Source organism: Colletotrichum tamarilloi, assembly GCF_030869305.1.
Source record: "Colletotrichum tamarilloi strain Tom-12 chromosome Unknown Scaffold_10.1, whole genome shotgun sequence".
NCBI lineage: Eukaryota > Fungi > Ascomycota > Sordariomycetes > Glomerellales > Glomerellaceae > Colletotrichum > Colletotrichum tamarilloi.
The window spans coordinates 500,933-518,835 of record NW_026849393.1 but is presented as its reverse complement, the minus strand read 5'-3'; the positions used below and the strand labels follow the sequence as shown (position 1 = coordinate 518,835).

Sequence of the window (17,903 nt, the reverse complement as noted above, 5' to 3'; positions counted from 1 at the left end):
CTAGGAGCAAAAGACATGGAAGAGAGTTGACGGCAAGCCTTCAGGGTTGGCACTACTGACCCTGGTGAGCAGGGTGGCATATGCGGTACGTAGCTCTGTCGAGATGGAGGGACGGAGAAGAACCTGGCATGGATCGTACGGAGGCACGGGGGGGAGCATCTCTCGAGGAGAAATCGCAGGCTGGATATGCCCCAAGACCCTCGTCTTGACCAATGGAAGCATCATGGCGAAATGTCCAGGGGTTGAAGAGGGGGGTGTCGCTCGATAAGAAGACTAGAGAGAGAATCCTCCGACGGTTGTTGTAGGCTACTGGCCCGCAATTTTTCTAGAAGACTGTTGGGCAGAGACGCCGACGAAGTCAGGAAGTGGAAAGGTGTAGAGGCGAAGGGGGTGTGAGAGTGCGAAAGTGAGAGTGAGAGAGAGAGAGAGGGAGGGTGAGAGGGGGGGGGATCGGTTCACGAGATTGCTGGAGGCCAGGGGCCGAGTTCAACTCGCTTGGGGCACACATCCAGTTCCAACATCCCTGTCCGGGTATGGTGGAGTGGGCAGGCAATATTAAGAGAGGGTTAATATAATAGACACAGGCGCCTGACTGAGGCTTTTGCTGGCAGGCTGGTCAGACAAGAGGCAATGTCTCTGAGTCTGTCCTTATTTTTTCGCCGAACAACGGCGAAGGAGGGGAGGGGTGTTTCCCCAAAAGCAAGGCTGTCAACGGCGCGGTTCGTTCAAGCATTCAGGTGTCGCAACTCTGCTTTTCTTTTGTTCGGGCTCTGCCGTCAAGTGTCATGACTCTCCCGGGAATCAAGACGCGCCAGAGCAGGCACATGCCGGGTTCGAGTCGGTCAGGAAGACAACCTCGTTGCTCACTGCTCACTGAGAGAAGAGACATGGAAAGAAACGAGGGGTGTGGGTGGGAAGAGGCCGCAGACCGAGGAAGCAAGAAACCAGAGAGATCGCTTTTCTTGACCAAGTCAAGTGTATCCGTAAGGAGGAGGAAAGAGGAAGGTAATTGAGCCGGTCGGTCAAGATGCCTGAATCCATGGTATATCGAATGCGTGACCACGACTCGCGATGCTTGCGGTTGCATCTCTCAAAGCCTCACTGCGCATGATTAGACTCATATGGAGATCCGTTATGACTTACATAGGTACATGGGCGCTAGTGACCCTATGGACCAAAGGTAATCTCCCGACTCCTCCTTTCTCCTCCTCTTCGTGTCCGGCTTTTGCGAGGATTCAAGAATTGCGAGAATATTATGACAAAGCGAAGGTAAAGGAAGGGTTCAAGGTTGACGACTTGTCAATAATCCGAACAAGAGAAACACTCGGAGCACGGGTGACGGGGTGGTAAGATGTGGGTGTGTCAAGGAAGTAGAGGAGGGGGCCCAAAAAAACCACAGCACACAACTTGGAAGAGTATCCGCAAGATGTGAAGAGAGAGAGAGCCCAGGCAAGAGACAAAGATAGGTACAAACGCACAGAGAGAAACAGAAACGAAGAAGCAAAAAAAACGCAAGAGAGAGAAAAAAAAATAGCACACAAAAAATAGAACGAGGCACAAATGCGGAGGCGCCCAGGCATGGTCGTGGGAGAAGTTCCTGAAAGGGGAAGCTAACAGTCTGTGCCCGCACCCGGACCAGGGGTCCGCAAAAAGGCGCAGGGTTGAGGTTCGGTCCTCATCATGGCAGTTGATAGAACCCGGCCGCGGGCTTGTCCACGGGGCAGTACGTACTGTCCTTACATAGCACGGATACGTACCCTCTTCTTTTTGTCCCCGTAGTCCCGCCGCCCGCGCAGGTGCGCAACCCACCCATTCACTGCTCCAAGGTGCCGCGTCCGGAATCCCACGAACCAGTCGCATCGCATCATTGGCATCGTGCTGCTGCCAAAGTACCTGGGACAGCTGTGCGTACCTAAGGTAAGGTAGGTAGCTTGAATCTCCGTTTCCGAAATGGCCACTACCTATTCGCCAAGGTAACCTGCAGAGCTGCATTCTTCTTGCACTTGTTGCCAATCCCCCTCGCGTCTTTTCTCTCGCGAATAGCCTGGGTGCGGATATCTGCCTCTTGACAATTGGGGGCGCTCGGATACCCCGTCCCCCTTCTTCCAAACAAACACGAAGAAAGGGGTCCCTGGGAAATATGAGAAAAAGAGGCAGCCCGTCTCATCAAGCAAAAGACGGGAAAGACGCGTAATCTTGGCTCCCGTGCTCCAAGGTAATCAACGGCAAGAGGTCTTGGACACGAGGCGAGTTGATGCGAGACGATCAGAAGGCGGCCTGAATTGCGATAGTCAGCATCGTCCTGGTTATTTTGACAAGACGGGACGAGACCACCAGACGCGAGAGTAGTGTACCTATCTCTTTTCCCTGCCCCTCACACTCTTTTACGCACGCAGTACATACTTTGAACGGTACACTACCTACTTGTTAGCCCCGCGGCACAGTAGCACTGGCTCCCGAGGAGCTTCGAGGGTAGCGCAGCGTAGCTTAGCCGTAGCGTAGCAGCAGAAGAGCAAGTAGCAGCGGCAGCCGACGCAGAAGCATCAGCAGTCAAGGTCAGGTAGGGCGTTCTAGCTTCCCATTTGTCGGCGTTAGACCGGTTGTGCAAGGTACCTGAGCTGCTACTTCCACGTACCGACATGGATCCGGGCGCCGTTGTGTGGTGGAGGGACTAGAACGAGGATGAGGACGAGGGCGGGTGATGGGCGGCTGACCGCCTGCCTTCCTGACCTCACTGCACATTCATCGAGCGGCAAGGTACAGAGGATTCAAGGTACGGATACAATGCCATGCAGTCGCCAGTAACGGCCTGGTTTGGTATGTGGGCCTCGACAACGACCTTGGCTCGGTCTGGCTGTGGATGTGCATCTAGCTTGCAATGTATGCTCTCTACTGGTCTTCTGAATGGTCTCGGTCGAGGTGCAGGTCTTGATCTTGGTGGCCAGTACTCTGTATTCGTAGGCTGTCGTCTGTACTTCGTACATACAGATACTGGGGGCGCAAGAAAGAAGGGATCACGGCCGGGTGCATGCAGAGAGTATGCAGTGGCTGCAGTAGCCCCCAGAAGCTTCGACCCACGGCTGCAGCGGCGGACGAATGTGGCTGTTAAGAAGCGTTAGTAGGCTGGGGTCTGGCAGAGCGGTGGCCACATGGGCCAAGCAACTGACTGCCTCTGTGCGACTGCGACTGTGTGCGAGGTGAGGTGAGATGCGGTGCTGTACGGTGCGGGTGCGGTGCGGTGCGATACCCAAGCACCAAAGCGGTCAATCATCAGATGGCGATGCACACGGATGCCGAGGGATAAGCAGGCCGTCCGATGCGATTTCCTGCATGTCGAGGCGGAAAGGGAAGAGTCGCTCGCGCCGTCCTCCGAGCCAGATGCGATCGGAGCGTAGTCCGGTCACGTCGAGGGGTGGCACGGGGGTGGTGACGACGTGAAGTCGGAGAGTGGAGGACAGAAGCGGACACGAGGGCGGGAGGTAACGTTCAGAGCCTGGGTATCCGTAGACCGTAGAAGTCACACGCCCCGAGGTGAGGTGAAGCGGATGAAGGTCTGGGATCGAGTTAATTGCTTACGTACTTGGCCCAGCGTAAGGTACGAAGTTAGGTACCCAAGTAAGGTAAGGTATGTTGCAACTTGCGGGAGTGGCTTACCTTGTTATTTTGGCCATTCTCCTAATAGCAAGTGAATGCAACTCACATATTGGAGAGAAGCGAGCTATATTGTTGATCCAGGGTTAGGTAACTCAATATCCGATGTCGATGCCGTGTGCGAAAAGGAGGTTACTATGTATGGCAAAGTATTGATTGCGGCAGCCAAAGGATATTGAAGCGATGGCAACTATCGATAACGAATTTCCTTGTTCCAAGGAAACCCCGAGAAACACAGTGCAGAGTCGGGCCTTTGCGCAAGAGGGCCTAATTGCCGCACTCAGTCGACAAGGAAGAGACCTGGTGGCCGAATCGAGTTGGAATTGTCAAGCCTCCGATGATTAATCTACGGAGACACAGCTTGTATCCCGGAGCAATATGAACAAAGAAAAGGCGCAACTCCAGAAAAAGTCGGGGGGAGAGGGGGGATTTCCGGGCAGACCAGGACACGATCAAGGCCTTGGTTATGCTCAATGCTTGAGCAGGCCAATCTTGCCAGGTCATGGTCAAGGGAGAGAGATACGGAACGGGTCCGGAATCCGGAGCAGGCCCAGGCCGAAAATGGAAAGAGCAGGAGCCAAGCACGGACACAACCAAACTTCAGCAGTCAGAAGTTCAGAACTCGGTCGTGCCTGAGGAAAGAGCAATGGGCAGCTTCAATGGTGAGATGAACTCGAATCTCAACTTTGAAGGAAGGAGGGACGGGAACGAGAGCAAGAACCTTTCATCAGGCATCCATCTAAGGTGCCTTATTTGGTAGAGAAGGTGGGTGTATCCGTCAAGTAAGGTAGGCAAGACACCGAGTAAGGTGCGCTTGCCTTTCGGTTCGCTCCTGACAGAGATTTGCCCAGCTGACCGTGAGGTGTAGGTAGCCTTGGAAGCGACCTGATGGGAAGGAAGGATCCCGTCGAATGACACTGGGTTGGCATCTGCACCTGCCAACTCTCTTTCGGCCCCTCTACCTCGCCTTCCCGGATGTCGTCCCTGCCCTTGGCGAGGACGTGGTGGCAGTGGTAGTGGCAGTGGTAGTGGCAGTTGCAGCGGCAGGTGCATAGCATGGTCCGTACCTTACCTTCCCTCCCTTGTGGTAGGTAACTTGTAAGGTCTGGCTCTCGGAAGTTGCACATCCACGTCTCGACCTCGACTCTTGACTCCAATCTCCAAGCAGGCAGGACAGGCCCTTACCGTCGTAATTGCTCTATTTTGCTCCAAGATCGGGTCGGGTGGTCGGAGGAAGCGACGGGGAAAGGAGGGAAGCACCGCCCCGGCGGCCGGAGGGAGAGGTTCCCTTCCCAGCTTTCCCATTTCAAAGGCCTTGTCAATAACAATAACGGACATGGCATTCTCCATCGTTGATGCCTCGTGCCAACCTCGTGCCCTCTCTAACAACCCCCGACCTCTCTTTTCCCCTCCCCTCCTCTCATAAGGTAAGGTATGTATCCATATATGACAGCCCGAGGCGTGCGGCTTGCGGCGTGCCAGGCTCCCACTCACCACACTCCCCCACCCGACCTTAGCCATTCTCCATCCAGCATCGCGACCATGATGAACCCCCAGTGCCACGGCCCCCCCGGCCCCCCGGCGCAGCACCATCATGACACGCTGCTCTCAACTTCTTCACCGACCCCTTACCTAGGCAGGTACCCAGGGACCCAGGCTGCCATGCGCGCCAGGTCTCCAACTGGTTTCTCCAGCGCCTAATCCAGCAAGTCAGCGACTCCAGCAGCGCATCAAGACCCCCCAATTTCGGGGCCATGTCCCCGTATCTCAGTGGATTGTTTGTGCAGAGTCGCTGGAGAAATACAGTGCTCAGTTACAGTGCGTAGTTCCGATATTAACCCGCACCGACTAGAAAACTCAAAATTATACCAGGCAGGGTTTCCCAGGCTAAAGGTGCCTTAAGAGCCGGGGCACTGATTCAATCCCGTCAGCACCTTGGTCAATCATCGTCGCCCTTTCCCTCTTTGTGCCGGCTCCACAGCCCACTTTCTCTCCTTGTTCTTGCTGCCCTGTCGTGCCTGCCACGCCTGCCTCACCATCCACACTTCCATATTTCTGCCCAGCTCAGTACGTACCTCACCTTCTTGATGTGTGGTCAAGATCCAATGCTCAACCTCCACTCGCACGGGTCCTCCTGCCAACCCCACCTTCTCATCGAGTCCACCTTCCACAGTCCTCAGTCCGCATCGCAAGCAGAAGCTCGGGCTGATTGTGCAGCTCCTGCCTGTCTAACTCTTTGAGATTTTCAACCTGCAATTGCACCTGCCATCCATTGCATCACGCTCGCCCCAAAGCTCCTGAAAATCTCCATATTCGAGATGCCATATGTTGTCCTTCCTGAATGGATTTCAGCTACGCCTGCTTGCCGTAGCTACCTACCTTGTGGAAAGCAGAACGATGTCAAGGTCAAGCACTCAGGTCAAGGTAAGTACGAAGTCGGCAAGTAGCGATATTAAAACGAATGGAATATGTTCATATACCTCCTCAAACCCTCTACCTTGCTTCTTCTTTTTCCCTTCCAATGAAATATGGGAGGAATGAGGCACTCCGCATCCAGACATATCTCTCTCGTCGGCTGCAATAATTCCCTCGCCTCTTTCTATCGGCCACTCATCAAAGTAGAGTTAAGCAAGTAGTTGCGCTTCAAGATAACTATGTAGCATATCTTGTGGCCGGACTATCACAGCGGTTCAATCCACTTGTTATCCATCATCCACTTCACGTCGTTCCCTTTGTCAAAAGTCTCCAAATCTGTTAATGAGGGAGAAAAATAGCTCGACTCGACTCGACTCCAGTCTCCTTGACATTCAACCGCCCACTTTTCCTACTGGACCTCCTTCTCCTCCGTCTTTTTCTTCTTCTGCTTCATCTCGCGGTTGTTGCTCAATATCCAAGTCCAAAATGTACTTTACATGATCATTTCGGCCTCCCTCTTTGCGACTTTGCCTTGGACATATGCGCAACTACGTACTTCCCTGCCGTCGCAGCACACTATCGACTATCGACAGCAAGCTCTGTGGATCACGGCTCCTCCTCACTACGCACAACGACTCCTCACATTCTCCTCCCGCCGCCTCCCCTCCAATTAACCCCCCTGGAGGCCGGGAACTTCGACATCATGATCAGGACCCTGGACCGGCACGCGGACGGACCCCCGTCGTCCGTCACCCCTCGTCCACAGCCTAGGTGGTGTCCTGGCCTGCTCGAGCCCGCTCTCAAGCAAGTCACCTCATCGAGGGCACATCACCGTCACCTTCTCCACGTCCCCCACAACTCGTTTTGCTACGCATACCCACGCAGCACCACTATGGCCATAGTGTATTCGTACGGGTACCACACAGCCCACACTCTACTATGGATCGAGGGGACAAACGCTTGTGTTTCCTTCTCAGGTACGCCGGACACCTGCTTCTCTCTGTTTGGCTCGACCCAAAACAAAGTTTATCGCGACTCTCGCCAGCGCCGTTGCATTCGGTTCCTTCTTCCTAGCTCCTGTTTCCCTACGTACCTCGTCCACCATGCCTCAGTATGCAGACTGCCTTGGTCCTTTCGCATAGCTTACTATACCTTACTCACGCCACAAGGTATCACACCGCAAGGCACTTGTTCAACGCCCCCCGCTCTGCCCTTTTCGTCTCTCTCTGAGTTGCTCTACAGATATCCATATCTACTGCTTTTTGGAGTCGACTCCAACTCCGCGCGAACTGGCCGATATCTGAAGCCTCGTATACCTTGTCACCTTCCAAAGTGAGGGTGAGGCACGCTGCCAGCCAAGCTTGAACCTCATCTCACTTTACACTTCCGGACTGCGATACCTTGCCATCCCGCGGCCTCGTCTTGTTAGGTCCCATGCCCGACACAAACTCTACTCGGATTTGCCGCGGTAACGCGCCCTCCTCTAGGCTTCTCCTCCTCCGCCGCCGCCGCCGCTCTAAGTCTTGGTCCCGTCACCCTGGTCTCCAACCTCTTCGCCGGCCTCCATTCAAGCTCCCGTTTGCAGACTGCTTCCTCGACTCGCTCGACCTGGGCCCCCGGTGCAACGCCTAGATGACGCCTCTCACGCGCGCTTCGTCAAGTGACAGTACCTGACAGCAGGTGTCAGCCACTGTGGACACCGCTGGTCCACGCTCTCTGCACCGACAATCCAAGCCGTTAAGCTACGCCTGCAAGTGACAGCGCTAACAGACGCACAGTCAACTAGTACGACGCGGGAACCACGTCAACTTCATTCGAGCCTGTTCTTTTTTCACAACTGGAGACCTTGTATAGTGCTTGCTACGCATAACTATTCCCCCTTCCAAACAGTGTTTATCGAGGCACGAAGAGGAAAGTGAGGACCAACAATGCACTGTTCGAGCAGTGCTATCTACAAAAACTTTTCAGCCTTGAAAGCTTGCATATGAATGTATTCGCTCCTAACACGGGCTATCGCCTACTCTGTTCCGCACCTGGAAGCGGCATGCTTTCGCATCAAAGTCAAGAGACAAGTGTATGCGCCTCTAACCGACCGCTTCAACACACGTTATCCGGAGCTGTCATATGGCCCCCTTGCAATTACGACGTCTACCTCACAACTCCAAGTACCTATACGGAACGCTCCATCGGGATCCCGCAAGATGATTGTCGTACGAGTATCCTCTCCTGAGAGCCGCCTTCACTGGCAGTCCCCGGCGGCGCGGCTACAAGGTCGATCGCATCTGCTGCTGTACCGCCACTTCGGGAGCGTTTAGAAGCACGCCACCAAAGCCACGGCACGGAAGTTACCCTGGGCCTGGCACAATTTGAGAAACCACGACAGTTCGTACTGCTAGCTATCAAGGCCGAGTTCTCCCGGTTCTCGTCCAAGAAACATTTCCCTGCCAATATTCAATCTCTTTCTCACACTTTGCGGGTTTTCACAACTCGATCCGCGATCCACGGGCCTTGCCTAGAGCTGGTACGATTCCTGCGCTATTCTTGACGCGCCTCACCTAGAGAGCGTCCCCGTCCAAGTCGCAGACCTCGTCACAGACCAACGTTCGCGGCGGAAGCATCCCTTGCTGGATGTAACGGTCCGGGGGGTGTTCAAGGGGGCTCACGGCGAATTTCCAGCGAGATCGTGCGGGCATGGACCCGTCACGCCTCTCGTTGAAGCGGGTACCATGTGCAGATGGCTTGCCGCCTGCTTGTCCGACTAGCCCTCGTCCTGGTCGGTCCACCATAGAGCCCCTAACGGCCCTCACGGGCCCTGTCACGCCTTGGCCCTCTTTGCTGCTCGATGCACATCTCATTGGTTCTCTAAGGGACACGACCACCTTCTGCCGACCGTCGCCCAGATTTCTCGTCATCTTGCTCACGGTGGAGAGGTATATCTGGATAAAAGAGCACGGCACTCGATGGCGGACTGTTTCGACACTCTCGACGAGTGACTGATTTGGTCTGGCGGTGGTCTGTGTTTCGACGTCGAAACACTTGACAGGGCTCGACCGGGCTGTGTAGACATGGGAAACACGAATCTACATCAGATAAACAGCAAGACCATTGACAGCCACAATCACGACTCGGCCATGGCCGACCTCCGTACGTTCCCTGCAGCAAGGGGCTCGCCATCGTGGTATGGCACTTTCTCATCTAAATGCATGCTTTTGTCACTCATACGGAGCACTTCGTACTGATTGATGGCTCGGAGTTTTTGAGAAACAAGAAGTTCCAAGTCTCGTTTGTGGATTCACGACCGAAATTATCCCCTTTTCCACCCATGGCCATTAACCGACGGGCTAAGACCTATATCTGCAATCCGATATACCCCTCCCAATGGAAATGGCCCCTATTCCGAGCACACATCTGCACAACACCATCGATGAGCCGATGCACTATTTGCCCATTGAATGAGAAGGGTTTTCATTATTTCTTGCCTTTGCACTTGGCATTGCGCCAGGCACGAACCTGAGCAGACTCTGGTTCATGACTAGCTGGTGATGCAGGTGCTTAGACCGTCCGTACCAGGGATTGAAACATTTGCGGCAGCCACGAGGCGCAAAAAATCGGCTCCAGACAGTCGGCTCTGCTCGCTTTATGGATTTCGTGTTGCAACCAGCGCGTCAAGAGTCCCAGGTCTTGAAATCTCCGAATTGGGCCGCTCCAACAGCATGGAGCCTGGAGACAGGTACTGAGTGTGAAGTACCAACCAGCCATGGGATGAAGATGGATCGACAGAGAGCAACTTGAGAGTGCCACAGCGGCGGGGACAAAATGAGAGCGTCCAAGGGCCATTGCTCGCTCTCGCGCGGCAGTCGGCTCTTTGTGGCACTGCTAGACGACATACACGCCATCCCCCCCGAGTTCCCACACACGGATACGTAGTGTATCCGTCGAGGATGACAAGACAAGCAAGAAACAAGCCTGGGGTCACTCTCATTCGGGGGAGGGATGGGGACGGGGGGACACGAGAATGGCGCAAGACTCCCTGATTCTCTGCCAAGCATCTCCTCTGGACCTTGTCACAGTTGCAAACCGTCTTTACCGAAGAGGGCCGCCCCATGCAATTGTCATCCACATTTCTCCGGCCATGGACGAATTAATCTGGCCTCCACTCGCGTCTAAGCTCTTTCGAGGCACGTTTCCGGCACAGCAGCCTCCTTTGGGACGATGATCCCCGTCCTCGTAAGAAATCTGCTGCTCGATTGAGAACCGCATCGTCTTTTTTTCCATCTCCCGAAATTTACACCCTCGCGAGACCCGCGAAGAGGCTGCCGCCCTCTGTTCATCACCTCGCTCGATTGGTCGACGGATTCTGGATGAACTGAGTCCCCCTGGCGATGCCCGGTGCACCCTGGGCCCTAACTGCCCAATCTTCAAGAGATGGTCCGATGGACGCAGGTTGTCAGTGTTGAGTCAGCACGGCCGTGACGGCCCTGGCGCTGATCTCCCCGGCAAATGCTAATGGGCCCTTACCTCGAGTTGACAGCGCCGTTGACTCGCAGGCGGCAGCTTGGTCATTGCAGACGCACTGACGGGCGCAAGCCGCCGCATGTGTGGGCTCGTTGCCAAAGTTTAGTTCATCGTCAATCGTCCACCCCTTAGGTTGCGTCCTTTTCCAAGGAAAGGCTTGCCGAAAGATTTGCATGCAATACCCGAACAGTCTGAGGCGGCACACATATCATGAGATGAACTCGACAAGCGCGATTGGGACATCCTGTGAAGAGCACAGCATGGTGGTCCTTGCTGCGTGTTGCCGCCCAGGACACACTGTTCGCGTCAGGCCCAAAATCCTGGAACGATGGTGCAAAAAGCGCCGACACGGTTCGCAAGGTGCCAGCCAGGAAAGCGTCGGCTGTCAAGCTACTCAAACGCGACTGAACCGAGGCGATACAAGCGAGCAGTAGAACTAGCAGTTGGAAGCGATCTTATGGCGGCGCATGATCCTGCTAGCCTCCCAGACTCGACGCCGATGCTTTGCGAGCTTGAGGCGGGGCCTGAGCGCAGTATTCGTACGGAGTACAGATACCGTCGTTAACGACCGATTGCGCGTTGCGCTTTTGCAGTTGCCGCGCCGATTAGCCTTCCAAATCGGCCTCACGTTCCGAACTACTGCTGGGGTGTCGACGATGATTGACAAATGATGATGGCGATCAGAAAGGCTTCTAGGGCCTAGAGAAGCACCTAGCCCGAACAACCTACATAAGGTCCAGGTCTAGCATTTTCCTGCAGGCGTCGACGTTTAGCTGGACGAGCCGTCACCGATGAACACCTTTCATCACTCGCAGGGGCTGTAGACTGGCGCGCTTGGCTGTCCTGAACATGTTTTGATTTCACCAGGTCTGCCGGGGAAGGGTTGAACCCTGCCACTGAGTCCAGACCGGATCGCCCAAACATGACCTCATTTACGGTTGGCGATGCTGATCGAGGCCTTTGGAGGCTCATGGAGCGACTGAAGCTCTGAACAGTCCAAACTACATTCATCGCCGCGTGTCGCGAAGCACCCGACTTGGCGATGCTTTTATCAAGCAAGTCCGCCATGCTGCCGCAGTGACCATTTACAAGCCCGGGAGTAATAATAGTGGGCGGCGGGAAATGGTTCCCATCAATGCTGCTGTATCACCCGAGATTACCTACATAACAGCGGCGAGGCGAATGGCACAACATGGAGATCTCGACCGAAGATGGTCGCAATACCCACGTTTCCCAACTTGGAACGGAAACAATTTGCATCGCTGTTGATATGTGGCGGTGCAGCCCTATCATCAATCGGACTCTTCCAGTAAGAAATGGCCGTTTTGTTTCATGAGGCTTTGCCATTACTGCAGAGAATGTTGGGCTGGCCCCCCGGGCACTACCCAATCTCCGTGCCATTGCAGAAGAAAGAAGGATCCGCGACTTGGGCCGAAGAAAGTGGCTCTGAATGGCCACACATACACTCCGAGCTGCCGTCTCTGCATGCACGAACGGATGATGGTGAAGGGGACGGATATTGGCCGATGAGGAATATTGAAAAATACTAATATCAAAAATGTATGGACGACGAGCGGCTGTGCAGAAAGAAGTCGATATCCTCCGAACCCCATCGGCAAATGCAACATGCTTGTGAAAACAAACAAACAAATTGTTTCTTAGGTCCTTGTCAAGATATGTACCCCGCAGCGCGAACATCTCGACCCATCGACCGCCCCCCCTTTATCCCGCCCGCGTTATCTTCTTTTGCACAATCCCGAGATGAGATTGTTTTTTTCACGAGGGAGCTTTTGTTTCTCAAACCCTGGTCTGAGTACCTTGTTATCGAAGAAAGTTAATTCTTTCTAAGTTATAAATATAAAAATATAGTTTTAATAAAATAGTATAGTACTTACTTAGTATTTAAATTAAGATACTTTTTTAAGCTCGCTATAAAAAAAAAAATTATATTACTAACTACTTACTATCGAAGTTCGTAACGCTATAGCTTTAATTATAATAGTTTTATTTATAATAAATAAAAAGTTTAATTATAAAATTTTTAAAAACCTCTTTTTAAGGGCTATAAGAGCCTCTAAGTTAAGTTAAAATACTTATTAAAATATTAATAACTAAACTAACTTTATAATAACGGCTTTAATAAAAAAACTAAGAGACGAATTAAAAAATAATACTAAAATCCTTATTAACGTTAAGTACGATTTACGAAGCGTAGTAATATAACTATAGAATATTAATAATATATTTTATACTAAAAAAACTATTATTAATATTAATAAAATAAATAGGGCCGTATTAATATAGCGCTTTAGTTTCTTTTTATAACTCGAGGATTATAGTTTTAAATAATATTAAAAATCTATTAAAAAGCTTTTTTAAATACTTTAGTATATTTATTACTATTTTTATAATAATAAGACTCCTAGTACTTATATACGAGCGTAAGTTATTTATTTTTAAATAGTAATACTAACTTATTAATAAACTATTAAAACTACGATTTTAATAATCCCTTAACGAGGGAGAGGGTAGAATAGAGGAAAGGATGGGTAACTTATAAAAAGGGTTAAGGTTAAATAGTGCGGAATTCGAGGGCAGGGTAGCGTCTATATATACTGCGGCAATCCTCTAGTAATGCAAAACGATGGAGTTAAACAGTGCTCAAACCCTGGTCGTTGCTTGTTTCTGCACTCAGATACCCCTTCTAACCCTTGTCGATAATTCGGAGCAAGGAACGGGGGGGCTTGGCCGGCACCGCGATCCCCTCCTCCCGCTCGACGACGGCGATTTAGCCTGGAAGGCCCGACTGCAAAGCCTTGCATTTTCCCGACCAATCTCCACGACCAATTGGGCATCTTGGGTTGTCCTCGCCCAGCACAGCTTGTGGGTGAAGACATCGATATCAGAAACAAAGTGCGGCTACTTCTGATCGTGGCGTTTCCTAGTGCCAGCCCATCCCCACTCGAGCGGTTCCTACGTCGCCTTACGGTCTGACGCCTGTCTTGATGTCCGCCTTACGCTACATGTTGTGGGACAGTGGGAGTGAACGGTCGTTAGTAGCGTTGCATTCCAAAGCACGCTTGGAGTGGAGGGTCTCAGGCCTATCGCAAACGACATCTGCTGGTCCTTCATCCCCATGCATATGCTCCTGCAGCGCACCAGTCCTCGCAACCGACTCAGGGCCGGGGACTGTGTGACGGCTCTGGACGTGTCCGGCAAAGGCTTGCACCCATGAGGAAATGTTTGGCTCCATTGGCGATGCTGCAATAGCAACGCCATTAAGCCCTCTCATAATTTGTAGCTGGGTCCACGCGAACCTTTCTCACCTCCACGAGGAATCGCAGCTTTCATAACTCGAGAGCTCCTCTCCGGGAACAAAACAGCGTTCCGATTAGTAGATCGTCAGTCGTGGATATCCTGGCTCTCGTCACGACGACAGCGTACACCTTTTCTGCCGCTCTGCCGGCCTTGAAAATTGGTACGAGAGAGGATATACTGACCCGGGGACTATCTTATGCCTGATTTTGATTTGGATGAGGTACTATGGCGACCTCTTGCACCCAAGGTACTCTCATTAGGTACTCTCTGCGGAACCTTTGGCTAGGTCTTGCGAGACTCTTCTCGGTAGAAAGGTTTGAGGCCGCAGATACACATTCTTGCCTCGTTTGTGGTTCGACTTTGATGATACTTTGGCAGGCCAGTTCTCGAGATCGCAGACACACAGATCCCATCGATGGGCAAACGCAAGCCTACGCAAATGTCATCGGCGCTGCGGCAAAGCACTCTAGAATGCAACAGCAGGTGGTAGACCGCGTGCTGACAGGGTGGCTGGATTCGCCTCCTTGGTTCCCCCTGATCAAGGCACCGAGGGCCTAAGTAGTCAATGATGTCGCGTCCGACGCCGTTGCTGTCATCCACTCGGGGCCGCCACTTTCAGGGCCCCTTGTGTCTATCAATCCCTAGACCCAGACGGCGTGCTCCTCCCCGCCTCGATCACAATGTCCGTGGGCGTCGCCGACGTCGACGACGACGACTGTCGTGGACACTGGGCATCAACTGTTGCGATGACGAACGTATCACAGGAAAGGGGCGCAAGACCATCTTTCGTACGATTATGATGATCGGGCCTGGATGCTTCCTGCCAGGACGACTCGCGCGACTGTCAGAGCAAGGTGTTCTTGAAACCCTCTCCCCCTCCTTCGCTGACTATAGAGTCGTATTGAATCGCAAGATTCTTTCCGAAGCAAAAGTGGAGCTAGGGTCGTAGGGACAAGAAACCTTTTTTCTCTCCTGTTCCCTTGGCCTTTGCCTGTGGGAGCTGGTCGGCAAGCAAGCACGCAGTATGGCTTGGCTGAGCTTCTATTCATATTCTCATCGTGTTTGGTGTTTGTCCGTACCATAGCACGCTGCGACGCCGGCTTCGTCAGTCGACACGCGGGCGGGCGTATCTTTTCCTAACTCCCTCCACCACCGTCAATATTTGCCTCGCCCACTCTTGGCCTCACTCCACTTGTCTTCAGCAGAAAAGTGTGAATCTGGCGAGAATCCATCACAGCAAGATTGCAACGTGGGTTCTTTCCACGACTGCATAGAACCTACGGCACTTGGACCCCTTCTCCACTTCCTCGCCGGCGTCATCAACGTGCTTGATCCCCATCCGGTACTGACTTCCCCGGGTCCATGATCCATGAGCAATATCATGAGATGGCAAGATGAGGGAGATGGCAGCTATGGCCATGCTGCCGTAGGGCCAACACTCGGAGACTGAGTGATCACCAACTCTCACAGGGCCGAATGCTCCGGTGATCTCGGGCCTTGCAAGTTTTATGACCGTAGATGGCTTCACTTTTCTGAATCGACGGTCGTGGGTTTAACCTTACGTATGTAGCAGTTGTCCCGGTGGCAACATATCCAACACGACGGCACGGACAGCAGCGGCGGCGGCGGCGACGAAGTTACTTGTTCTTTCACTGACGCCACTACCTACAGCTTGATTTTGACAGAAGAGGAGGGTGTGTATACGGGTTGCAGACGCGACGGCGATCAGAGCTTGATAGGTGGCACCCCTCCTCTACCTGCTCTTTCTCTCGGTCTCTGGTTGTATTACCTACTCTCCTCGAGGCCCTCTCTCCCTCTCTCCCTCTCTTTCTCGCTCGCTCATACTTCCCTGCCATGGGACGTACGGCGTACGGGAGCATCAAGGGCCTAGGGCCGTGGCAGTTAACCTTGATCTTAAGACCTTGGATCTTAAGGCCATGTCCACTCGAGCAATGATTTGAATGGCCCCATTCACATCCACATCCCCCCTCCATCACACTCGAACTCACTTGAACACACACCCCCTTCCCCCCTTTTACTCTGCAAATCTGCAACGATGCCCACAGTATGCTGTAGCGAACTGTGTCGTACTCTTCGGATGTTTTTTTTTCTTCTTGTGTTAATCTGCTTGCTGGGTTGCCACGCCTTCGGTGAACCCCCCGGAGCCCCTCTCTCTCAAAGCTCGCCTCTCCTCTTTCCGGACCCGCCTGGGTTTTTTCGGGATCTATCCGTACCAACTTGCTCTGCTACTCGTAAATGAGCAAAAGCTACGGGATCTGAGTTGAGCTGCTGGGAAAGGGGAGGGGTGGTGGCTGTTCAGGTTTCTTGGTCCTTTGGTCCTTGTTTCCTACTCCGGCAGACGACACTCCCGGCGGGACACTTCACGAATTGTACGGTCAAGTCGCAAAGCTAGCCCTCATAACGATTCAAGCGAACGAACCTCTGGCGTGCGGCTCTCTCCCCCTCATATCGTGTCCGCCCGCTACCATCACGACTCAGACGACGACGCAAGCTATCCCGCTGCCCGCCGTTTCTCGCCCGTGACCCGCGTCCAACCGTGTCACCCATCACGCGGTCCGCTGCTTCTCTCGGGGAGAGGAAGGAGGGTAGCACGGTAGGTAGACTGGAGGAGGGGTTGGAAAAGCCGTTGAACTAATTGAACCCCCAAGCACGCACCCCGGAAAGCGTAGCAGCGAAGAGCAGAGAGCAGAGTAGAGTAGTATAGTACAGATTAGAGCTTCTTCTGGAGAGTAGCACCCGTTTCTTAGCAGCTCTGAGGGTGTTACTTTCCCCTTTCTGCTCTGCTTCGCTCTTCTTGAGTCCTTGCTGACCCTTGATTGTCAGGTTCGCACAATGTCCCCTTTTCTTTTGCTACGCTGACTTGGGGCTGGCCTTGCCTTGCCCCTCTCTTCCACCCCCCTTGCTAGAACTCGAGCTACCTTGTGCCTTACCTGAGAGCTCTCCGCAGGCGCAGGCGGCAGCATTCCATTTACCCCCCTGACTATAAGGCAGGAAGCCGAGCAGCGGCTGGCGGAGTGAGAGGTTGGTTGACAGGGCCTTTGACGAGGAGAGATTGTTGGCAGGAGAGAAGAGTGAGTGACTTTGTGTACGCGGAGTATCAGTATGGAAACACTACGGTAAGTCGGTACATACCACAATACAACGTAACCCCCCTTTGGCCCCCTCCTCCCGCGCGAGTGGATAGGCGAGATTCAAGAGAGATATCTGTGGTTAGCTAGGTATGTAGGTATGCTGCTCGGTGCGTTATATGCTGCGTGATTTGAAAGGATGAATGTCTCAGGATGGCCGGCGGTGGTGGTCGAGCTTGGGATGTTGAAGGAAGAGGAGGAGTATCCGTAGAGAGAGGAGAGAGGACAGTTTGAGGAGAGTAACGTGCCTCTTCTCTTGATGTGTGAACAGTTCCGAGGAAGGAAGATCAAGCCTTGATCGTTTGTGACTTGAATCCTGGTCTCCTGTATTGTTTTTTTGGCTTCCATGCTGGTAGACTGTACTCCGTACATTCTCTCTCGTCTCCTCTATACGAAAAGGCAGCTGTCCAGTGTTGGTTTCGTCTTTGTTTTCTCCTTTTCTCTTCATTCTCAAGTACCAATCTGCGCGGTTATTCTTCTCGGGATATGTTGCCTGGATTATGTGATATCGTTCGAGGTATCCGTTCTCATGGGTTGGATGAATGAATGGATGGCTTGGTAGATGTGATGAGACCCCCCCCCCCCCCCCCTTTTCCCCCCTTGGGGGGCAAAAAAAGGGGCCGCCGCGGGGTTGCCGAAAGGGGGGGGGGGGGGGGGGGGGGCGAAGTGAATCAAGCGAGATGGGAAAGCTACGGTCAACCGTTTGGCGCAGTGTCATTACATATTTGCCGTTTGCTCTTCTCAGGTCCAGTGAAAGGGAGGTGTTCATCAGACCCTGAGGTTGAAGTCTTAAGAGGTTCTAGATATCACATTTTCATATCCGTACACCGAAGTGAGCTCCAAGGTGAGGGAATT

The 17,903-nt window shown here is 53.0% G+C and overlaps 6 protein-coding genes across 6 annotated transcripts; 3 read left to right on the top strand and 3 right to left on the bottom strand.

The window, feature by feature from the left end:
* Window positions 1–632: 632 nt before the first annotated feature.
* On the top strand, window positions 633–1,013 carry CTAM01_04328 (uncharacterized protein; the record flags this gene model as incomplete). The annotated part of the gene is made up of 1 exon (XM_060520358.1): window positions 633–1,013. A coding segment is annotated over one exon (381 nt), but the record flags the coding sequence as incomplete, so codon positions are not given.
* Window positions 1,014–4,153: 3,140 nt separating this feature from the next.
* Window positions 4,154–4,411, top strand: CTAM01_04327 (uncharacterized protein; the record flags this gene model as incomplete). The annotated part of the gene is made up of 1 exon (XM_060520357.1): window positions 4,154–4,411. The coding sequence occupies one exon, from the start codon at window positions 4,154–4,156 to the stop codon at window positions 4,409–4,411; it is 258 nt and encodes an 85-aa protein (XP_060385002.1).
* A 4,210-nt stretch (window positions 4,412–8,621) lies between these two features.
* On the bottom strand, window positions 8,622–8,978 carry CTAM01_04326 (uncharacterized protein; the record flags this gene model as incomplete). The annotated part of the gene is made up of 1 exon (XM_060520356.1): window positions 8,622–8,978. One exon carries the CDS (start codon window positions 8,976–8,978, stop codon window positions 8,622–8,624), a length of 357 nt encoding a protein of 118 aa, XP_060385001.1.
* Window positions 8,979–9,703: 725 nt separating this feature from the next.
* On the bottom strand, window positions 9,704–10,048 carry CTAM01_04325 (uncharacterized protein; the record flags this gene model as incomplete). Its single annotated transcript, XM_060520355.1, has 1 exon — window positions 9,704–10,048. The coding sequence occupies one exon, from the start codon at window positions 10,046–10,048 to the stop codon at window positions 9,704–9,706; it is 345 nt and encodes a 114-aa protein (XP_060385000.1).
* Window positions 10,049–10,059: 11 nt separating this feature from the next.
* On the top strand, window positions 10,060–10,233 carry CTAM01_04324 (uncharacterized protein; the record flags this gene model as incomplete). The annotated part of the gene is made up of 1 exon (XM_060520354.1): window positions 10,060–10,233. One exon carries the CDS (start codon window positions 10,060–10,062, stop codon window positions 10,231–10,233), a length of 174 nt encoding a protein of 57 aa, XP_060384999.1.
* Window positions 10,234–13,600: 3,367 nt separating this feature from the next.
* CTAM01_04323 (uncharacterized protein) lies at window positions 13,601–13,834 on the bottom strand (the record flags this gene model as incomplete). Its single annotated transcript, XM_060520353.1, has 1 exon — window positions 13,601–13,834. The coding sequence occupies one exon, from the start codon at window positions 13,832–13,834 to the stop codon at window positions 13,601–13,603; it is 234 nt and encodes a 77-aa protein (XP_060384998.1).
* Between the last annotated feature and the right edge of the window lie 4,069 nt (window positions 13,835–17,903).